Source organism: Rattus norvegicus, chromosome 7 (genome assembly GCF_021556685.1).
Source record: "Rattus norvegicus strain SHRSP/BbbUtx chromosome 7, alternate assembly SHRSP_T2T, whole genome shotgun sequence".
NCBI lineage: Eukaryota > Metazoa > Chordata > Mammalia > Rodentia > Muridae > Rattus > Rattus norvegicus.
Genome location: NC_141540.1, coordinates 125,662,604 through 125,683,719, shown reverse-complemented (window position 1 = coordinate 125,683,719; position 21,116 = coordinate 125,662,604). Strand labels below are relative to the sequence as shown.

At 52.6% G+C, this 21,116-nt stretch overlaps 1 protein-coding gene across 1 annotated transcript in view; it reads left to right on the top strand.

The window, feature by feature from the left end:
* Window positions 1–4,560: 4,560 nt before the first annotated feature.
* Window positions 4,561–21,116, top strand: part of Kiaa0930 (KIAA0930 homolog) — a 40,349-nt gene continuing 23,793 nt past the window's right edge. Inside the window, 1 exon segment of the mRNA NM_001271047.2 lies at window positions 4,561–4,917. Coding sequence (NP_001257976.1) covers window positions 4,854–4,917 — 64 coding nt within the window. The 5' untranslated portion in view covers window positions 4,561–4,853.

The window sequence follows — 21,116 nt, the reverse complement described above, 5'->3', positions numbered from 1 at the left end:
ACCCAAGAACTACGTTCTCCTGTACTCCAAATAGTAGTGTGGTGGCTTGGAAGGGCATAGGAGTTCTGGGCAGAAACAGGTTCTTAGGGATCAGGGAAGACCAGACCTGGAATTGAGTCACAGATTTTCAACACTAGGAGAATGGGGTCTGAACTTGATGGTAAGGAACTTTCCAGAAGGAGAAAATAACACTCAGAGTTTGTGGTAGGAGGGATGGCAGCCTGTGCAGAAGCAGATGCTGAAATAACAGGGGGGAGAAGGCAGCCTGCTCCAGAGCATCTAGTCCCACCGGCAGAAGAGGGAAGGTTTCAGATTTGGGCTTTAGAAAATTCTTTCTAAGGCTGGAGAGATGGCTCAGCGGTTAAGAGCACTGATTGCTCTTCCAGAGGTCCTGAGTTCAAATCCCAGCAACCACATGGTGGTTCATAACCATCTGTAATGGGATCTGATGCCCTCTTCTGGTGTGTCTGAAGACAGCTACAATGTCAAGACAGCTACAGTGTGCTCATATATATGAAATAAATAAATCTTTAAAAAAAAATAAGTTGGAGAGCAATAAAGGACACCCAAAATCAACCTCTGCCTGCTACATATTCATACATATGCACAAGAACACACATGAATGCACACAGAGAGAGAGAGAGAGAGGGAGAGAGAGAGAGAGAGAGAGAGAGAGAGAGAGAGAGAGAGAGAGGGAGAGAGAGAGAGAATTTTGTTTGTTTGTTTATCATGATGTTAGCAGGAGAGAGAGGGAGGTGATGGGAACATCAGAGTGACTGAATTGAGGAAACCTTGCAGTAGAGACCTGGGGATGGATGCATTTGACTTCCCAGATGAAACAGAGTCCGAGGAAGCCTGTATGGTGGTGTGCACCTGTGATCTCAGTGCTGGGAAAGAGACAAAGGCAGGAGGATCAGGAGTTCAGAGTCAAGAAACAGGTTCTGGGGTTGGGGATTTAGCTCAGTGGTAGAGCGCTTGCCTAGGAAGCGCAAGGCCCTGGGTTCGGTCCCCAGCTCCAAAAAAAAAAAAAAAAAAAAAAAAAAAGAAAGAAAGAAACAGGTTCTGAGCAACTGGGATAACCCTGGGTCATAAGAACATCTGGCCAGGAAGCTGTAAGCGTACTTCCTGCCATCCAGTAAGCTCTTGCCCTTAGCAGATTTTTAGGGGAGGACAGAAGAGCCCTTGATAGGCTGGCTACAATCTGCCTACCCTAAGAACTGACTGGTTTCTTGGAAACCTGATCATAGACCCAGGATAGTAACATCAGGGGCAATCGGGATTATCCAATCTCTCACCTCACTGTACAGACAGTGAACGGAAGGCTGAAGGAGAGAGGTGGGTGATATGGTGCTCTCAGTTCAACCAGAGTCATTCCTTAAAACTCTCTAGATCCCTGGCCCCTCGAGAACTAGGAAAGGAGTCCATAGGCATTTGTCCTGACTAGCTCTTTGAGTAAGATTATTGCCAAACAGGTAGAGGTAACGATGGAACCACAGACATCACCCCAGCATACGAGGCAGACAATGAGGCAAGCCCCAAGCAGGGACATGAAAAACCAAGCAACTGTCCCATCGAAGTGAGTGGCTTGCGGCTGATTTCTGTTTCTGCTAAGCTTGGCTTCAGTATTCCAGAGTGAAATTCTGCAGCTGAGAGCGAGCGGGTTCTTCAGTGTGTTTCTATAAATGGAAGGCAGAGCAAAAGAAAAAAGACCCAGACTGCTTGGACAAAGGTGAATTCAGGATATTTCTAACGCATTTTTTTGCCACAAAATTAACATTAAATACAACTAAACACATTTATTGTTTTATAGACCTATACGTTAGGAGTCCTGCCAAGTGACGCTGGACTAACAAGCTATTTACCATTGTCAAGTCTTTCTGACAGATTTTGCTTTTTGTTTGTAAAAGTCTTACTGAGGCTGGCCTTGACCTCACAGTCCTCAACTCCTTTTATTTTATATACTTTCATGTGTTGTACATCACAGCATACATGAGAGGACGGTTCCCTCCATTCATCACGTGGGTTCTGAATGTGGAACTCAGATGGTCGCAGCCACATTAACCTGCCGAACCATCTCACTGGGATCATAGATGTGCCCAGGCAAGCCAGCTTGCAACTAAGCACACTCATATTCAACTTGATTTATTTAACATGAACTCAGTGATCAGCATCCAGACCAAGGAACACTGCTTTGGAGCCAGGAAAGTGTGGCTCGCTGGTCTGGTGCATAATATCCCATACCTGTTACTCAGCAGAGTCCCCATGTGGACACTGAGTATTACTGATGAGAGTGGAGAAAACCCAAGCAGTGTTCATGCATTTATTCAACAAATACATTCTGGCACCTGTCCTGGAGTGAATGCCAGGGAAGATGGAATGAACTGATTTGACGCTGGTCCTTCGGAGGCAACTGCGTTGGGGTCAAGGGAGAGGGGTTGTGAAGTGGCTAAGGACACAATGCTTTGGCCAAACTCCTCAGAAGGCTCCCCAGCGGAGGTGAGCCCCTAAGGTGATTATGGTGTTGGAGCAGCGAGGGTTTCAAGCAACAGCCTGGCAGTGAGGATGGGTAGACAGCGATGCGGTTTCCCTGGAAGCAAAGGCTACCACTGCCAGCTTCTGAGACCTCACACATGCTGTCTGATGGCCAGTCCCTTCCTCCTTCTCACAGTCAAACTTCAGCTCTCCACCTCAACCTTCACACTGTCCTCATTAACAGATGGGGGCCACAGGAGGGAAGACAAAGGCCACTAATCCCCTCAATGCACACAGAGTCCCTCCTGTGCTTGACTCAGAGGTTTCCAACCTGTGGGTCATTTCAATCCCTACTGTGGGGTTCAATGATCCTTTCACAGGGGTCACCCAAGATCATCGGAAAACACAGATACTCAGCTTATGATTGTAACTAGCAAAATTAGTTATGAAGTGACTCTGAAAGTGATTTATGGTTGGGGCTCACCACAAAATGAGGGAATGTACCGAAGGGTCCTGGCATTAGGAAGGTTGAGAACCGCTGCTCTAGAACCCTGGAATTAGACTCAGGTCCTACCCTGATGGTGTCGGGGGAGCGGTACAAATCTCCAGGTGAGCTTGAACATGTGTCAAAGCTGCCCATTTTTCTGCTCTAGAGTGGTTTCCACACCTTGTGGTCCCAACCCATCTTACGTACATACTACAGGGGCATTCTTCCTTGGCAGGTCTCTCTTCACTCTCCAATACACAGCCTGCATTTATTGGGTGTTGGGAATACAGCTGTCAGAAGCCAGGCCTGAAGAATACATAGTGTCTTAGTCCATTTGAGCTGCCACTGCAAAAATGTCACAGATGAGAGGCTTAAACAATCACTTCTCCCCATTCTGATGACTGGGAAGCCCAAAGGAAAAGGTGCTGAGTGATTTGGTCCCCTGAGACACCTTCTGTAGCTATGCAATGTGATGTCAGGAGGTGGTAAGGGTGCTATGCAGAGAAAGAGAACAGGAGGGACACTTTTTTTTTTTTTTTGAGGAAATGTATTTTGAGGACACTGGGATCCAAAGGAGATAGGAGACTGAGGAGAAGGGTATCCCAGACAGGGTGGAGAGCCGGGGCAGACAGAACTTTATGCTTAGTATGACTGTAGGACTTGACACTAGAGATGCAGCTGGCTGAGACCAGCACACCTGGGAAAGGACCACAGAGTGAGTTCAGAACGCAGCTTCTGGTGGCTGCTTCCTGGATCTTCCTCTTTTAGCACAGGGATGAATGCCCAGCTGGACCTTGGCCTTCATTAGGATCACATGCAAGCTTTTTTTTTTTTTTTTTTTTTTTTTTTTTTTTTGGTTCTGTTTTGCGGAGCTGGGGATCACATGCAAGCTTATCTTATCCACCCCTGACCCCTACATACCTAGTCAGTGCAGCAGCTAAGACAGGGAGCAACTCTCCAACCCCTCCCCCCCCCCCCCCCCGTGTACTGTGGAGGAAACTGAGGTTTCCCACTCTGCACCGTGGCCCCCAAGAGACCACCTTTTGGAGATGGTAACTTCTTGCTGAGTTCCGTGAAGCAAGTTTTTTAGCAGAACCTACTTGGAAGGTTCAGACAGAAATAAGCAGAGCTGGTGTGCTGGAGGCTCCAGGGAATGAACAGGGCGGTGACAAAGCGCAAAATCAGTGAGGCATAGAGGGGGCGGCTCCGAGGCGTGACTCTACTGGAGGGAGGTGGGGGTGCGGGGTAGGGTGGGGAGAAAGTGGACTCAGGGTCGGGGAACAGGGGCAGTAAGGAAGGTCAGCAGACTAAGGAAGGTGTGGGAATGGGATGGCGAGAACGTCACGCGACAGGTTGGAGCGAGGTCGCGGTGGGCGTTTAAAGTTGGCAGTGGCTGGCCTCAAGGAAGTAGGCGGGGCCAGAAGAAGGGGCAGGGCCAGGGACGACTCATCGCCTTGGCCGGGGATCGGGGCGGGGTTTTAAGAGTATGAGGCGGGGCCCTTAAGTGTCGGAGGCGGGGAAAGGGTGGGTTTAGGGGCGGGGCCTGGGCGGTGTCGAGTGCGCGCGGGCGGGCGGGCGGTGGCGGAGCGGAGGATCGCAGTGCTCGGCTGGGCTCCGAGGTCTGCGGCGGCGGCAGCAGTGGCGACGCGCACAAAAGCGGATTGTGGCTTCACTGGTGCTCGAGGCGAGCGGCAGCGGGGCACGGGCGGCGGGGCGTGTCGGGAGCCCCCGCGGGCGCGGCGCGGGCGATGAGCCGGGGCCCGGCATGGCCTCCGCGCGGCCGCCGGGCAGGGCCTGTGCCTCGGCGTCCGCGCCCGCGGGGCTCCGGCCTGGGCCGGCCGCCTCCCGGGAGCCCGCGGACGGCTGCGAAACGGAGGAGCGCTCGTTGCAGCACATGCTGCGCGCCATAGCCGAGGAGCGCGGACGCCTTAGCCTGCGCCGCGAGGTCTGCGGCCTGGGTGAGTGACGGCGCCGGGCGCGCGCCTGAGTGTCCGCGCGTGTCCACCTGCGCTCGTCCCCCTGTGCTCCCTGCCCTCTGTGGATCCCCACCGCCCTGGGCTCTGTCTCTCGGAACCCCAAGTCTCTGTGTTTTCGGTACCACAGAACCCCGATCCTTGTGTCTCTGCGTCTGTCTTCCTCTGACCGTCAGGATATCTGTCCCAGCTCCTTCTTCCTCTTCGTGGTTCTGTAACTCTTCTTCCTTCTCCTGGAAGATCTGGGGGCCCCACTGCTGCTGCAGAGAGTGTGGGCGTGAGATTTCGGGAGGCCTTTGAGTTCAGAGTTCAAGGCAGTGTGCTCTGACCACATCCCCAGTCCACATGGAGGACCGCGTCTCCCGATTGTTGTAGCCTTTGTCTTTATGCACCCAAAGGTCCTCTTGTCCATTAGCTCTATCAGGGACCTGTTGGACCTCTGCCCCTTGACCTCACCTACTTAGTACGGGAATCAGAGATTGCTACAGCCTCTCCGGGTGTGATTCTGGTCTAAGGAAGGAGTCATTCATCTGCTGGGTGGGGTGGGGGTGTCTTATTGTTTGAAAGGGCCAGGGAGGTGTGGGTGGGGTCGTCTTGGATGTGAGGTAATGCATTTGCCCAGACCCATGTGGCAGAAGCCCCTTCCCCTGTAGTCTTGGGCTTGTCATTTTCTCTGTAAGAGAGACCCCTCCCTTCTTCGTGTAAGGAATGACTTCATTCTCTGTTGTCGTGTCCCCTCACCCCCACCCCCAAGTCAGAGCTTGGGTTCTCTTTGAGGGAAGTAACGGTCTTCTAGATTCTGTCAGTGCCCCAAAGTAGAAGTGCACCCTGGTAAGGCCACAGTACCAGAGAGGGGGCAACGCCTGGAACTCGGGGTCCCTTGATAGGCCACGCCCTGGAGGTTCAGTGAGGAGCAGAAGTGAATTTCGATTCTTTTATTGAAGGAGAGTAGTTTAGCACCTGGCCTTCTTAGGCAGCAGGGTCTATCCCAGCTCACCTCAGTGGAGTTCTCTGGTCAGGCAGGTACAGCCACCTGGGGGAACAGATAAGGACACAGATTTTAGTGGGTTCTTCTCCAAAAAAGCTGTCCAGAGAATGGTTTGTAGCTGATTTAGAGCATCCTTATTAATGGACTCAGTGAATAGTATTTGAGCACCTACTGGGTGCCCACCTGTCAGGGCCAGCTGTCACCTGGCACAGAATGTCTGAATTGGGGAGGGTCTGGGCAACCATCTGTTGCAAGCCCCTCAGTTCTGTGACCTAAGTAGCTCCAGGTAGCCCCTTCACACTCCCCTCAGCACACACCTCTGTTGTCCTTGACCCCAAAGCACCATCACCCATGTTATGATATAGTCTCTACTCCTAGACAGCCTGCAAGGTCTTTCCCTAAGAGCAGTCAGTAATCCCGGTCGCTAGCCCTACCTAGGACTCACTACGTGCCAGGTGCTCTGTGCATGCTCTGTCAGTTCAACTCTAACACAGTGCCACTTTTGCCAAGCAGGAATATAATCTGTCAGCCATGAAGAGCCCTGTTCAGGGGCACCCGATGAGGAAGTGGCACAGCTGGCTAACCGCTGGCTAGTATGACCCCAGAGCTTCGCCACATCCCCAGCCAGGTCTGTTGTGTCTGTCACAGTGACCAGGCCATCACCTCTCCCAGTCTTCAGCCCCCACTTTATAAACCATGCTTCCTCCATTACCTAGTTCTTAGACTCTAGTGTTCCGACGTTCTGGGTGGCAGTGCATACTGGGGTTTCCGCTTCGTGGGAAGCTGCCCCGGCTCACTTGCTCCTCAGACACTGCAGGCTCTCCTTTGAGTCTCAGCTCCTAGCTATTGCTATTGACTATGGGTCATGGAACCCATCCTCCACCCCCGTCACACATAGCCCTGTCTCCTCTGTCCTAGACAGTTGGCACAGTTGTGGCATTGTAATGAGCTGAGTGGCTGTCCCTTCAGCCAGCCATCAAGAGGCACGAGGGTACTGCCCAGTCCTCGTGTTGGTGTCTAGCACAGGGACATGTACAGAACATGTGTTCAGTAAACACGCAGGGAACAAATGAAGCATTTCCCTGCGGCCACGCAAACGGTGCGGATGGCCAAGGTGCATGGAGCCTTTGCCTCAAGGGACAAGCCTGACGGGGACTTGGCTTGGAGTCTCGATTAGTTACTTTTTGAGCTGCTTTGATAAACTACCCAACAAAAGGGACTTGGAGAAGGAAGGGTTTGTTTTGCTGGAAATTCAATGATAGAGTTCATCAAAGTAGCTGGTGCTTGAGGCCACTGCTCACAAGACTTCTGCACCAGGAGATTAATAAATGTACACACAAACACACACACACACACACGCACACACACGCACACACATGCGCACACACACACTTACACACATACATACTCACACACACACACACACACACACACACACACACACACACACACACACACACACGGGCGCGCACACACACATACAAGCCAGCACTCAGCTCACGTCATGTTCTTTTGAGTCAGTCCAAAACCCCACTCCATGGGACGGTGCCACCCTATTCAGGGAAGGATCTCCCCAATCTAGCCTCCCTCAGAGGCTTGTTTCTTAGGTGATTCTAGACCTCATCAGGCTGATGGTGGATATTATTGGTGACAGGCCGAATGGGTGGCCCACATGCCCCGGATGGAGGAACTCAGAACCCGGTCAGAGTGCTCTAACCTGGCCTGTGGTCAGTCGTGCCCTCAGGAGCCTGTGGGGCGGCACTAGGTCTCTGTTTGGTTTTGCTTTGTGTTCGTGTTTTGTCCTCTGGATTCCACTTTGCCAGCCTCACCTCCCGGCTGTGACAACCTGTTGGGTGTTTGAATAAATGTACTGATTGACTCGAACCTAGAGCCTCGTGTGTGCTGAGTACTTGCTTAATCACTGAACGACACCCTCGGCCCTTTATAAACGAGTTCAGGTGTTTGAGTGAAGCTCATAACTCAGCTGTGCTGTGGCCTCGAAGGCTGTTGTTTTCCCCCAGGGGTGGTTCAGAAGGTGTCCAGGGAGCCTGGGAAAGCTGCCCTGACTGAATCAGTGTCTGTTTATGATGGGATGAAGCTGCTGGCCCCACCCACATAAGGGTGGTCACTGGGCCCCCCTGATGAAAGGCACTTTGTAGCTATACACCTGACTCTTACTCTCTCCCACAATGGCCCCTACAGTAGAAACATTTTTTCTTTTTTTTGAGCACTGGCTAAGTGCCAAGTCTCGAAGCTGGTCCTTGCTTCATTGCAGGACATGGTCTCTGAGGGGAGAGAGGTGTACAGGTAATTGCAAGGCTGCCCATGCAAGATTTTGATGTTTCCACAGGAAACTGCTTATGGCTCTGCAGTTCCCTTGGAGCTCTGGTCTCCCTGACCTGGGGTGAGTCAGATGGTTCAGTGTCCCTACATATGACACATACATCTAGAAGCCCTTGCTTCTCCTAGGAGTGGAGCTTCTCCTAGGCCCTGGGTGGCAACACAGGCTGGTCCCTTTTTTTTTTTTTTCCGGAGCTGGGGACCGAACCCAGGGCCTTGCGCTTGCTAGGCAAGCGCTCTACCACTGAGCTAAATCCCCAACCCCAGCTGGTCCCTTCTTAAGTAAGCAGTGTGCTTTATCAACCAGCATGAGTTCCCAGGGCCTGGCCCCACATCTGTTGCTTGCCTTTTTCTGTCTTGGCTGAGGCCTCTTTCCTGAGTGTTGGCTTGCTCTCTGGTAGTGGTGGGTTCTCCCTGCCCATAGTAGTGTGGTCAGGAGGAGTGCTTTGTGCTCACTCCTGTTTATTTTTTTAAAGATTTATTTAATATATATGAGTACACTGTCGCTATCTTCAGACACAGGAGAGGAGGGCATCAGATCCCATTACGGATAGTTGTGAGCCACCATGTGGTTGCTGGGACTTGAACTCAGGACCTCTGGAAGAGTAGTCATCGCTCTTAACCATTTATCCATCTCTCCAGCCCACCCTCTGTTTATTCTAAATGTGCCTAAGAGGTAGTTCTCATGGCACTGCCTAGGACACAGGTTTGGAGGGATAGTATTGTGCCCTCAACCACAAGGGTAGAAAATGTCCGGATGTATCTGAGTTTAGGCTCTGCACAGAGCAGAGGGCCGCCCAGACCTGTCCTTAGAATGCCAGCAGCTCTGCCAGGTTGGCACACATCGTTGCTTGGCTGAGGTGGACCAAGGAAAGGATCACAGACAAGAGCTAGAGTTGCCAGGCTACCCAGGGCAGAGGTCTGTGAACTGTATTGGTCTCTGGGCAGACCTGAGGCTGGAAGGGGCTGGAGCGGCTGGTGGGAGGAGCAGGTGCTGGGAAGCTTGGAGGGGGCTGTGAGAATTGAGGTTGGAAAAGTGGTTTGGGTCAGGTGTCTTGAGAATTTGGCACTTCCCAAGTCTGGCCTCTGGGAGTTGTGTAGGCGTGGCTTTGGGCCTGGGCAGGAGTTACCTCATAGAAGTCTGCGCACAGTGTGTGTGCCATAGGCCAGATGCATTTGCTGTTCCTTGGCTCCTGTAGGGGAGGCCCTGCCATCACCCCCTTCACAAGGTGGAAGCTGCGCTTCAGAGAGATGGGCTCTCTTGAGGTCACAAAGCTTGGAGTCCCGGCCAATTCCAGCTGAGGCCAGTAAGAGGCAACCTGGAGAAGGTTCAAGGAAGATGAAGGAGGGAAGGACTGCTGCCAGCAATGAGTCCCTGTCCCACCGTGTGGCAGGTGCTTTCTGAATTGGGATATGCTGCCCCTGTGGTGTTTTTCTAGGTAGCTATACCTGGGAGTAAGTCATGGCTGGGGATTCTGTGGGAGGTATGGCTAGAGGGAGGACCATGGAGGCCCTGACCAAGCACCACTTCTATGTAGAAAAAGAAGACATGGGATGGCATAGAAAAGCAGCAGGTAGGAAATGAGTGTGCATGGGCTCAGCCTAAGCTCTCCTGGGTCAGTGCAGGCTGAGCCCTGTGAGGATGTCTGTTGGGACATCTGCCCATGGGGTTTATTTTAGGATCTAGAGATAGGGTTGGTAAGAGAGGGAAGCGGTCCCAAGAGTTGGAGTGGGCTGGTGAGCTGAGGAAAAAGACTCTACTGTGACGGCTTCTTGTTCTGAAGTCCGGGCCGCTGTGCAGTCACTGGGAAAAGTCTCTCTTGGAATGACAGTAACCCGTCACTCCAGTGGCAGTTAGCTGGTTGTGGGCCAGCATGGTGGGAGGAAGTGTCTTTGTGCAGGCAGCAGAGCTGTTTTCGGTTCCTGAGCCTATTTTAAGGCCTGTGATTCTGGCTTCTGCTGGTCCCTAGGACCGGAGCAACTTTGAGGCTCCCGTGAGGTGGAAACCCCGTGCCTTCAGGGGTACCTGCTGGCTCTGGGCCTTGGGCCCTCGAGGCTGTGGTCACAGCTACAGGGTCGGCTGTAGCCAGGCTCGGCGACACCGGGAATGGGATATTGCCTTGCTCTGTGGCTTGAGCCATTTCCCACCCTCTGGCTTTCTGTCTTCTGTCCCGGAGGCTCCCTGTCTCCTGTACCAAGTTGGTCAGGCTCCTGGGTATCAGCTAAGTCACAAGGCTACTGAAGAGAAGCCTCACACAGGATACTCATTAAAAATCATCCTCCAAGCCACCAAAGAATCTAGCCAATTTAAAAGAGCTAATTTTCTGGGCATGGTAGCATATTTAATCCTGGCACTCAGAAGGCAGAGGAAAGCAGATCTTTGTGAATTCTAGACCAACCAGGGCTGTATAGTAATTCCCTGTTAAACAAATAAACGAATAAAATTGTTTTGTTTTTTTAAAAAGACAAAGAAAATTGACTAGGTGCAGTGGTATGGAACTATAATGCAACTGTAAGCCCAGAACTCTGGAGGCAGGAGGATCACTCTTGAGTGAGTGAGGCTGGTCCAGTCTACCCAGCAAGTTTTAGGCTAGCCTGGGCTATTTATGAGACCCAGTCTAAAAAAATATACATATACAGCACTACTCATAGTTCCTGTACCCAGAGACACCTGGCCTTCCAATTTTTTTTTCTTTTTTTTCGGAGCTGGGGACCGAACCCAGGGCCTTGCGCTTGCTAGGCAAGCACTCTACCACTGAGCTAAATCCCCAACCCTGGCCTTCCAATTTTTTCAAAGCCTTTAATTCTGTATGGAAAATTTCTTATTCATATTCTTCATTTGACACCCCTGAAACATATTCCCCATTGTTCAAACTCCAAATATTTTAAATTTAAAAACTCAACAACAGTTGAATGGCTGGGCCATAACTTACCTGATTAGTTTCATATTGTTAGTCACTTAGCCTAGCTTCACGAATAGGTTTCTGTATCGATCCTAGCAGCCTGGGAGGCCATTCTTAGAGTCTGAGGGCCATAGCTAGAGGACAGATGCTCACCAGACTCATAGGAAAATGGTTTAAACCATTGGCACAAAGCAGAAAAGGAAGGTGAGCTGAGGTGTGTGGGAGGAGCCTGAGAAGCTGCCCGCACTGAGAGGGGGTGTGGCCAAGGCACCTCGTTGGTCTGTGAGTCTTCAGTCTGTCTGCTACCTGAGCTATCCTTGCCTGAGGATCTCAGGCTTCCTCCTGCTTCTGGAGGCCCAGAACCCCTTGTTCCCAGCTAAGGACAGTGAGGTCTGGGAGCTGGACCTCTGAGCACTGTCCAGGCTGGCTCCCCATCCATGCCTGCACGTCCACCTGACTCTTCCCGCACTGCATGCCCCCCAGTACCCAGCAGCAGCTGCCCACCCCTTCTACTCCTGCTTACACCTCTCACAGCTCATCCAGGCAGCTAAGCGGGCAGCCTTGGAAGCCTCACCTCATTCCATCATGCTCCCTGAGAGGTAGGATGCATTCCACATTTTATAGGAGAGCTGGCAACAAAGGATGGGCCCATGGCATTGAGTGGTGTGTTGTCATCTTGGGTTTGCGTGCACTCAGCTTTCTAAGGGACAGAGTCATCAACCCAGTCGGAGAAGCTGCCAGGTCCCCTGGTAGACACACTGAGGGTAGGCTGCAGGGCTGTTTCACGATGGATTTGAAAGGCTCCTTGGCCATGTTCTGACTAGATATATCTTCCTGAACACTCCAGGTGTCCCTGCCCCTGGACTCATACCTGTGGCTTCTTACCAGGAACCCTTCCTCTGCAGACCAACTGGCTTCTGTGCTGAGCACACAGTGTGGGCTCATGAGGGGCTGGGAAGTACTTGGCCTGGGCTGAGGTACTGGGCTCTTAATCCAGTGGTGGTACTGACTCAGCCCCAGCTCCCCAGCCTGCCTCCCTGCCTCAGTTTACCTACTTATTGCCACACCGAGCTGGGTTCCCTGCCCACTGTGTCAGCTCACCTTTGCATGGGAGCCACTACTGGGAACATTGTGTGTGTGTGTGTGTGTGTGTGTGTGTGTGTGTGTGTGTGTGTGTGTGTGTATGTGTTTGCTAATGGAACCCAAGGCACTGTGTGTGTTAGGCAAATGTCTCATCACTGAGCTGTATTCCTCCCTCCCTGGGAACTTTAAACCCAATGTGCCCACTACCCTCCTTCCCCTGAGGCATGACTTTATTCCATGGGCCCTGGAGTCTCAGCTGTTAGCATGTTTCCTGCGTGATCAGGACAATACTCAGGGTTGGTGCCTCCTGATCTGTCCAGCTACCAACCCCTTCCCCACTTCATAGATGGGGCCACTTGCCACTGAGGCTCAGAGGTGGACAGATGCCTATGATGCTGCCCTTACATACTTGTCGTCCCCCTTCCTTCCATTAGTGGTCTTTACTCACTGCTCTTCCTGGCTGCCACCATTCCGAGGGACAGGCAATCTAGAGGCCCCCTCTTGGACCTCCCGTCCCATCAGGGTTAGATGGGTTAGCTCCAGGTGGAGCTCACGAGGGATGACCTTGCAGACATGCTCCTGGGCTCCTAGTTTGAGCCAGATAGCAGAATGTTCTGGAGACCTGGTATGCCGCAGGAAGATCTCCAGGTACAGACAGCCTCGCCTTGGCCCCAGCAGGGGTGATATGACAGGTACAGGAGGCCCTAAGGGGATCCCGACTGGATCATACAGGATGTGGCCATGAGAGCTGGCCCTAACTACTCCCTCCTGGATCCCATTGGGCAGGTGAGGAGACTGAGGCCCATTGGTGGCAGGCGAAGACCCCTTGCTTTGTACATGGGCAAATAAGGACCACAGTGTAGACACAGAAGGAGCTCCAGGATTCTACGAGGCCGAGTGGGGCAGGGATGCATCAGCTGGATGCTGTCCGACAGCTGTCCCTGGGGTACGCAGACATCGGGGTGGGGGGAGGCTTGTTTAGACTTGTAGGTTTGGAGTTGCCTAGCCAGTGGAGGACCCCCTGCATAGTCCATGCTTACGGAACCGGCCCATTAGCTCACTGTGGCGTCCTCTTCCTGCTCAGTCCTCTTTTGTGTGGATATGTGTTTGTGTGGTTGTGCATACGTGAGCATGGATGCCTGTGAAGGTCAGGGGTCAACTGGAGGTGTCCTCCCCAGTCACTCTCCATCTTAGTTTCTGAGACAGGTTCCCTTACGAAACCTGGAGCCAGGTCTATAAGACACGAGGCCGGATTGGCTGCCAGTGGGCTCCAGGCATTTTCCTGTGTCTCTCTTTACCACTGGGGTCAGAACCTTCTATGTCAAGCTTTTACTTGGGTGTTTGGGATGAAATTTTCTCCTCCTCTCTCTCTCTCTCTCTCTCTCTCTCTCTCTCTCCCTCCCTCCCTCCCTCCCTCCCTCTCCTTCTTTCTTTCTTTTGTTCTTTAGTTCTTTCTTTAATACTTCCTCGTTTATTTACTTATTTATTTTTTTCAAGACAGGGTTTCTCTTTGTAGCCCTGGCTGCCATGGAACTCAGTCTGAAGACCAGGCTGGCCTCGAACTCGTAGAGATCCCACCTGCCTCTGCCTCCAGAGCGCTGGGATTAAAGCTGTGAGCCATCCCCCAGGCTGAAGCTCAGCACTTGATGCTGTGTAGAGAGCACTTTTCTGACTGAGCCGGCTCCTCAGCTCCAAACCTTACCTGGCAACGGATGACACAGACCGCGAGTTGGCTTTAGGATCTAGCCGCTTACCTGAGCAGGGGCTGTGGTATTTATGTAGAGCAGGCTGCCCTTGATCTTATGGCAGTCCGCCTACCTCATCCTGCCCAGGACTGGTTGATTATAGGCGTGAGCCACTGCACTCGGCCTTGAGGCTTTAAGATGCTGTTTAATGCTTCGGCCAAATGACTGGTGTCTGCTTGGAATGTGGCAGGGGCTGGAAGGGGAGCAGGTCTTCATCTTTGCTGAGTGGTGGTGCTGGGAACTCGAATGTTTGGGTGGGCTTTGAAGGTACACAGTACTTTCCACACTTGGCTGGAAGGAGAACCCAAAGCTCTCTTCTCTCGACAGCCGGAGACTGTAGACTGTAGGAAAAGCCTAACCTTTGCCCAGGGCCTCACCTGCGTGCACCTGTGCTCACCCCAGACTTGCTGTTACTATACTTGACGGCACAGAAGTTCAGTGATAGACAGGCTGTGACTGAGGTGGCTTTGGCCTGGGCTCGTGCCTTCTTCTAAAGCATTCCTTCATAGGTATCTGCAACAGCAGCCCAAGAGCCCTTTGTGCCCGTGAGAGTCTCACCTTCTACAGTTCCTGCCCATCCAGCACACATCTTTTTGTTTGTTTATTTTTCAAACAGGCTTTTAATGTAGCCCAGGCTCGTCTCAAACTCACTCTGTGGCTGAGGATGACTTTGGGCTTGTGATCATTCTCTACCTCTGGAGGGCTGGCATGACAGTTGTGACCTCTCACCGTGGGTTCTATATGTTGCCAGGGTGCAACCCAAGGCTTTACGCATGCCAGGCAAACACTCGCTCTACCTACAGAGCCATACATGACCCCGCCCTCCAGTGCCTATCTGCCTGCGTGGCTCTTGCTGCCGCCTGCCTTGTGGGTGCAACTCATAGTTGCTGAGCAGAACTGTGATTCCCTCTGCCTCCAAGAACGTGGAGAGGGAGGGGCCTGAGCAGGAGAACAGAGGGTGGCTTTTCACACCTGTGGTTTCTTTCCACTGCCCTGTGTCCTGTCCATGCCATTGTGGGACCTGCCCTGACATTGACTGACATTGATGTCATTGACTACTCTCTACTGATGTAGTCAATGAACAGTGTTTTCCCATCTCAGGAATATTGCATGAGATCCCAGTGTTGGAAGCAGGTTAACGCAAGAAAAGCACACAGGCTCATTGGGGGTGCATTTCATGTGACTTGGAGCCCCCCCCTCAAGGTGATGGGCTAAAGCCGTCTGTTTCATGCTAAGTTGGTTCGTGGTACAGTGTGGGGGCTCACACCTGTAATCTCAACAGTTGAGAGGCTGAGACAGAAGGATTACTGCAAGTGTGAGGCCAGCCTGGGCTACAGAGTGAGACCCAGTCTCAAATAAATAAAGCATATAATAGTCTTAGGGAAAGGCAGTTGGACAAAAGTCTGAATTGATGTCAGTAAAATGGACTCTTGGTCTTGGGAAGTCCTGGAGTATAGAGTGTGGGAAGTCAAGGGAGGGGTTCTGTCTGTACAGCAATGGAGAAGTCAGCCATGATGGGCGAGGTTCCTTTGGGGGAACCTATGCTTTGTAGGCAAGTCCAGTAGACTCACTGGACTCTGGTGGAATTGTCCTTGGGTTTGTTTTGGGGCCTTATAAGGAGGGAGTAGACATTTGTTTCCTCTTCTCTAGGGAGAGTTCTCACAACACCCTCTGTATGTCCGCAAGCCCGGAGGTGGCCTTCTTTGCCCCACGTACACTCAGTGATTCAAGCTTCTGTGATGTTGCTGTCTCCGTCTGCCTGGCCCACAGCAGCCACCTGTCAGCTGTGCTGGTGTCACCTTTAATGACGTCTTGAGGCCTACAGGGCAGCGAGCCTAAGACTCGTAGTGATCCCCTCTCCTCTTCATGACCTGGGGTTCCTGGGACCCCTCACTCTGATCTCCTTCTACCCAGATCTGTCTGTTGAACATCCTCAGCTTAAGGCCCTTCTGTGGCTTTTTCCTGATACTGCAAAAATTGACCTCCACTCCCTCCTTCTGTCGCCAAGGGCAAGATTCCTGCCACCAGGCTCCTGGGCCCTCCCCACCCCCCCTGCCCCGCCCCTTCCAGTGTCATGTCAGCTCGACTGTGCCCCTTCCTTGCCAGCTCAGGGGACAGTGCAGTGTGGTGCTCATTCCCACAGAGCTCAGAGTGAGGGATGTGGGACTGTATTGGTGTTGAGTTGGTGAAAGAGGCCTCTTGAGTAGAGAGGTGTCAGGTCTTGGGGAGCTGGGCTTTGACGAGGTAGCCTTCTGAATACAGCCACAGGAAAAGGGATTTCTTTGAGACGGACTACTACTGCCTACCTTCAGGGAATGAGGGGCAGACAAGAGCCTGTGGAGACTATGGAGACTGTGGGACTGGGGTTAGTTTCTTCCCCTCAACTCTGAGCTTCCTCTTCTGAAAATGAGGAGCAGGCCACAACAGCTGAAATATTAGGGCATGTGTTTGAAACCTGTTTCTCTCTTTGTCTCTCTCTCTCTGTGTCTCTCTCCCCGCCTCCTTCCCTCCTTTCCTCCCCCTTCCCCCTCAGTCAGGGTTTCTCTACATAGACCAGGCTGGCCTCAAACTTAGAGACAGACTGCCTGCCTGCCTGCCTGCCTGTCTCCTGAGTGCTGGCATTAAGGTGTGTGCTGCTGCCACTGCCACTGCCTCTGGAGCCATCAGTAATGCCATGTGTGTGCTTGGGTTCAGGGACAGCAGACATGAAGGAAGGCAGATGAGAGGCACACTTCCATCCTCTGCACCGTGGGACCGAGTCCGCTGTCTTGCCATCCTGAGAGAGCTGGGGTCCGCTGTCTTGCCATCCCGAGAGAGCTGGGGCTCCACATTTGGAGCCTCAGGCAGAGAGAGCCGTGGTTGGCCTGCTTGTGCTGCTGACTCAGGAGATCCTGATTCTGCCAGGCAGGGAGGTGGGCTGGGATTCCAGAGTATTCCTACCCCTCCCCGAAGTTCTCCTGGGAGTCCTCTCCCCACAGGGAGCCTGGTGGGATGAATCAGCCTCAGCTGGTGCTGCAGCTGTGATCAGCTGATGTCATCCTCATCCAAGGGCTGTGTCGGGGGAGCCTGTGTGCACTCAGGAGAGTTCCCTGAGCTCGCTGGAGTGCTCTGAGCAGTACAGACCTCTCCTTGACCTGTACATTCTGCTGAAATACTAGGACATCTGTTTGAAACCTGTTATGTGCCCCCTCTTTTCTTTCTCCCTCAGAGTTTCTCTGCATCTTTCTGTAGGGAGTGTAACCCCTGTTGGCACAAGGAGTGGATTTAGGGGGGTTGGGACAGTTGCTCAGACTCTCATAGCAGCCATCGGCAGGGACCTAACTCTCCTGGACTTGGAGCTGTGGCCTGTCCATCCTCACCCTTGGACATGTCTGTATCAGAGGGGCCTCTGTTGCCCTATTCTTTCCTGGGTGGCCCTCTGCTGGATTGGTATGCAAGGAAGTACCCAGCTCCTGGTTTCAGAGGGTGGGTAGTCCCGGAAGTGAGAGAAGAGGGATCTGAGAGAGTTGGCGATGGAGTGGCCATTCCAGGGGGAGGAAGTTGCTTGCTGTGGGCTGAGTGGGGGATGAGGAGCCTGCAGGAAGGACCACCCACAGTGGGAAAGGTGCGATTGGGTTTGTTTTCCTCCTAAAGTGGGGGCCTAGGTGACTGTGAAGTTAGGGAAAGGCCTGGATCTGGAGGTGTACCGAGTCCTTTTGTGTGATGGTTCCGTATCTGACCACATGGGAAAAGCTTAGCGTACTTGGGCTTCCAGAGCCTGCAGCAAGCTGGTGCTGGGCGCAGTGTAGACAAGAGACAGCTACATGGATGGAGCTAGGCTGCCTGGACCCTGGCCAGAGCCATGCACAGAGTACGGTGAAGAAATAAATGAACAATGAAGCGCACATCCCCAGCCTGGCTCCTGCCCGCTGCACCTGTCAGCGGGTGGCTACACTGGCTGGGGAGGGTGGGCTTCTGAGGGTCTGTGACTCACCTCCTGCTCTGTGGTACTGGAGTGGAAGCCAGAGGAGGGGAATAGTGACTAGTTCCCGAAAAAATAACCTCCGGCCTAGGGAGGCGGAGGTGCTGGGGTTGCTGGATCACAGAGCCCATTGGGCAGAGTGCCCTGTGAAGTGCTGTGGAACTAGTTTTGATGTGATCTCAGAGTGGGGGGTTACATCTAGAGACCACTCGGTTTGTAGATGGTCCCGGGAGCATCATGGCGGCCTGGCGGCAGGCTGTGGGCGGTGATGTGACAGGTGCCGTGCCATGCTGGTCATGTGGGTAATTTTGTGGCATTGCTGCTGCAGGGAAAGCATAAAGCACAGCTTTGTGGGAACTGGAATCCTGCAGGCTGCCCCAGAGGAAGCCCACACACTTGCAGGCATGGGGCAGGCAGCAGAGTCTGACATCAGCCATGACCTTGCTAGGCAGCCTGGACATCAGCACCTGCTTCCTAACTGAAGCGGTCTCTAAAGGCGTTCCCGGAGATCTGAGGATTTTTGTCATATTCTGGCCGATGGTGGTTTGGGCTGCGTGTGTAAGTTTGCCGTGGTGTCTCTGAGAATGCACCATATGTTCATATGTCACATTTGCCGACTGCCTACAGTGACCTCTGTCCAGCAAGATGCAAGGACCCTCAGATAGGAAGAAGTCACCATGACACGGCTGGAGCATAGGGCTGAAGGTGTGGCCTTGAGGGCAGATGCATGTGGCAGTGTTCTGATCCTGCCACAAAGCAGCAGTGGTAGGCCTGACTGTCGGTGACTCAGGCCTGGAGCCTCAGTTTCCCATCATGTGAATAAAGTCCTCGGTAGATGCTGTGACGATCAGAGTGGGCACTCAAAAGCGATCTAGCTTTGGGGTACAGATACTACTTAGCATGTCTGGAAAGGAGCTGCCTCTCAGAGGCAGTGTGGAGTTGGGGATGAGTGGGGAGACAGACCCCAGGAGCTAAGGACATCACTACTCTCACAGGTCACAGCTACTCTCACGGGTCACAGCTACTCTCACAGGTCACAGCTACTCTCACGGGTCACAGCTACTCTCACAGGTCACAGCTACTCTCACGGGTCACAGCTACTCTCACAGGTCACAGCTACTCTCACAGGTCACAGCTACTCTCACGGGTCACAGCTACTCTCACAGGTCACAGCTACTCTCACATGGAACAAATACTGCTGCTGAGAGAGGCGCGGCCTCTGTGGAGGTATTTGGTCAGGGGACTGGGTCAGGATTAGCTACTGCATTTGGGGAGTGCAGAGCAGATTTGTGGGTGCTGTTTGGAGTGTGTGGGCCATGTGGTGAGAGAGCCTGAACTTCCTGAAGAAGATGCTGGACCAGCTCAGCCTGATTTGGCCATCCGAGTCATCCACACTCCACTTCCCTTGGGATTGTTCATGTGGGACCCGACTGACCAGTTCTTCGTCCTGGGCCTCATCAGGACAGCCTGGCTTCCTGGGACAGCTTCTTTGTGCTTTGTGCCCCAGGGAAGGAGGGCCCTCAGTACCCAGGCACAAGATGATAAAAGGCCTATTGAGGCCACAGAAGCCTATTCATCCTGCCCACGGGACCAAGGGCCACCCTTGGACTCTTGTCAGAGACAGTCGACCTCCTGATCTCTGCTGTTGGAAGGTATCCAGAACCCAGCAGAGCCCATTGCTGACCAGGTGCACTCTGGAGAGGACCTTGTCCTTGCAGCCACAGTTGGGTCCAGGCCAGGTGTTAGCATGCACATGCCTCAGCAGAGAGGCACGGGCTCAGTGCCCCCACCCTTCACCAAACTGTTTAGAGGTTTATCCTCGGAGGGTAAACACCAACCAGCAGCCAGAGTGCCCATGAGGTCAGCCCCTCGAGTTCCAGTTCCTCGCTGTGCTAGGCTACTAGGCTTTCCCTGTCCTCCCTGCCCAGGTTTTTCTAGTGGCCTTGAGTGCAGCTCCAGTTATGTCTGCCCACTCTTTGCCTACCTAGCTTATATAGTTCAGCCCTGAGCTGAACTCCCCTCACTGGAGAGCTGCTGGCAGCTAGACTAGGGTGTGCAGCCTGCCTGTCCAGCCCTTGTCCCCCGTCACCCTACCAGTGCCATCTGCCAGCACTTGGTACATGGTGTGCAGGTGCTTGGGATGCTGCACACCATGTAGGCTGGCTGCTAGGTGGATGCTGGGTTCCTAGTCCTGCAGGGGCCAACTGTGCCCCTGGGCAGCCTCTCCCTGTGTAGCATCCCTGCCTGTAAGTACAGCAAACCTGCTGATGGAATTGTGACGGGAGGGAAGATTAGCCTGGCGCATGGCGCCCAGCATTTAGGAAGCCTTAATTTGTTTATGAACACGTGACAGAAAACTGGGGAACAGGAGAGAGCCACAACACTACTGCCTTCCAGAGTCTCACCTTCTAGTGCCAGGACCGAGTATTTACACTCTCACAACTGGCTTTTTTTTTTTTAAAGATTTATTTATTTATTTATTTTTTTGGTTCTTTTTTTCGGAGCTGGGGACCGAACCCAGGGCCTTGCGCTTCCTAGGTAAGCGCTCTACCACTGAGCTAAATCCCCAGCCCCCTAAAGATTTATTTTTATTTATGTAAGTACACTGTAGCTGCCTTCAGACACAGCAGAAGAGGGCATCTGATCCCATTACAGATGGTTGTGAGCCACCGTGTGGTTGCTGGGATTTGAGCTCAGGACCTCTGGAAAAGCAGTCAGTGCTCTTAACCCCTGAACCTTCTCTCCAGCCCCATATCTGGCTTTTTATGTGGGTCCTGCTATTGTGGCAAGCACTTCACTGACTAAGCCATCTCCTTTTGTTTGATTTTTAAGTTAAGGAGTCTTACTGTGTAGTCAAGACTGGCCTCCAATTCTCAATCCCCCTGCCTCAGTTTCCCGAGTGTTGGGATCATATGTAGGCAACATGCCCAGCTTGTTTTTGGTTATTTTTCAGATCTACTTAAGATATAAAATTCAAAATATGTAAGATGATTTTTAAAAGATGTATTTATTTTTATTTTTAACATGGATTAGTGTTTTGACTGCATGTACGTCTGTGTGAGGATGTCAGGTCCCCTGGAACTGTAGTTACAGACAGTTGTAAGCTGCCGTGTGGGTGCAGTAGCAGGGAGGGCAGAGCTGTTCTTGAGGGCTCCATGGATAGG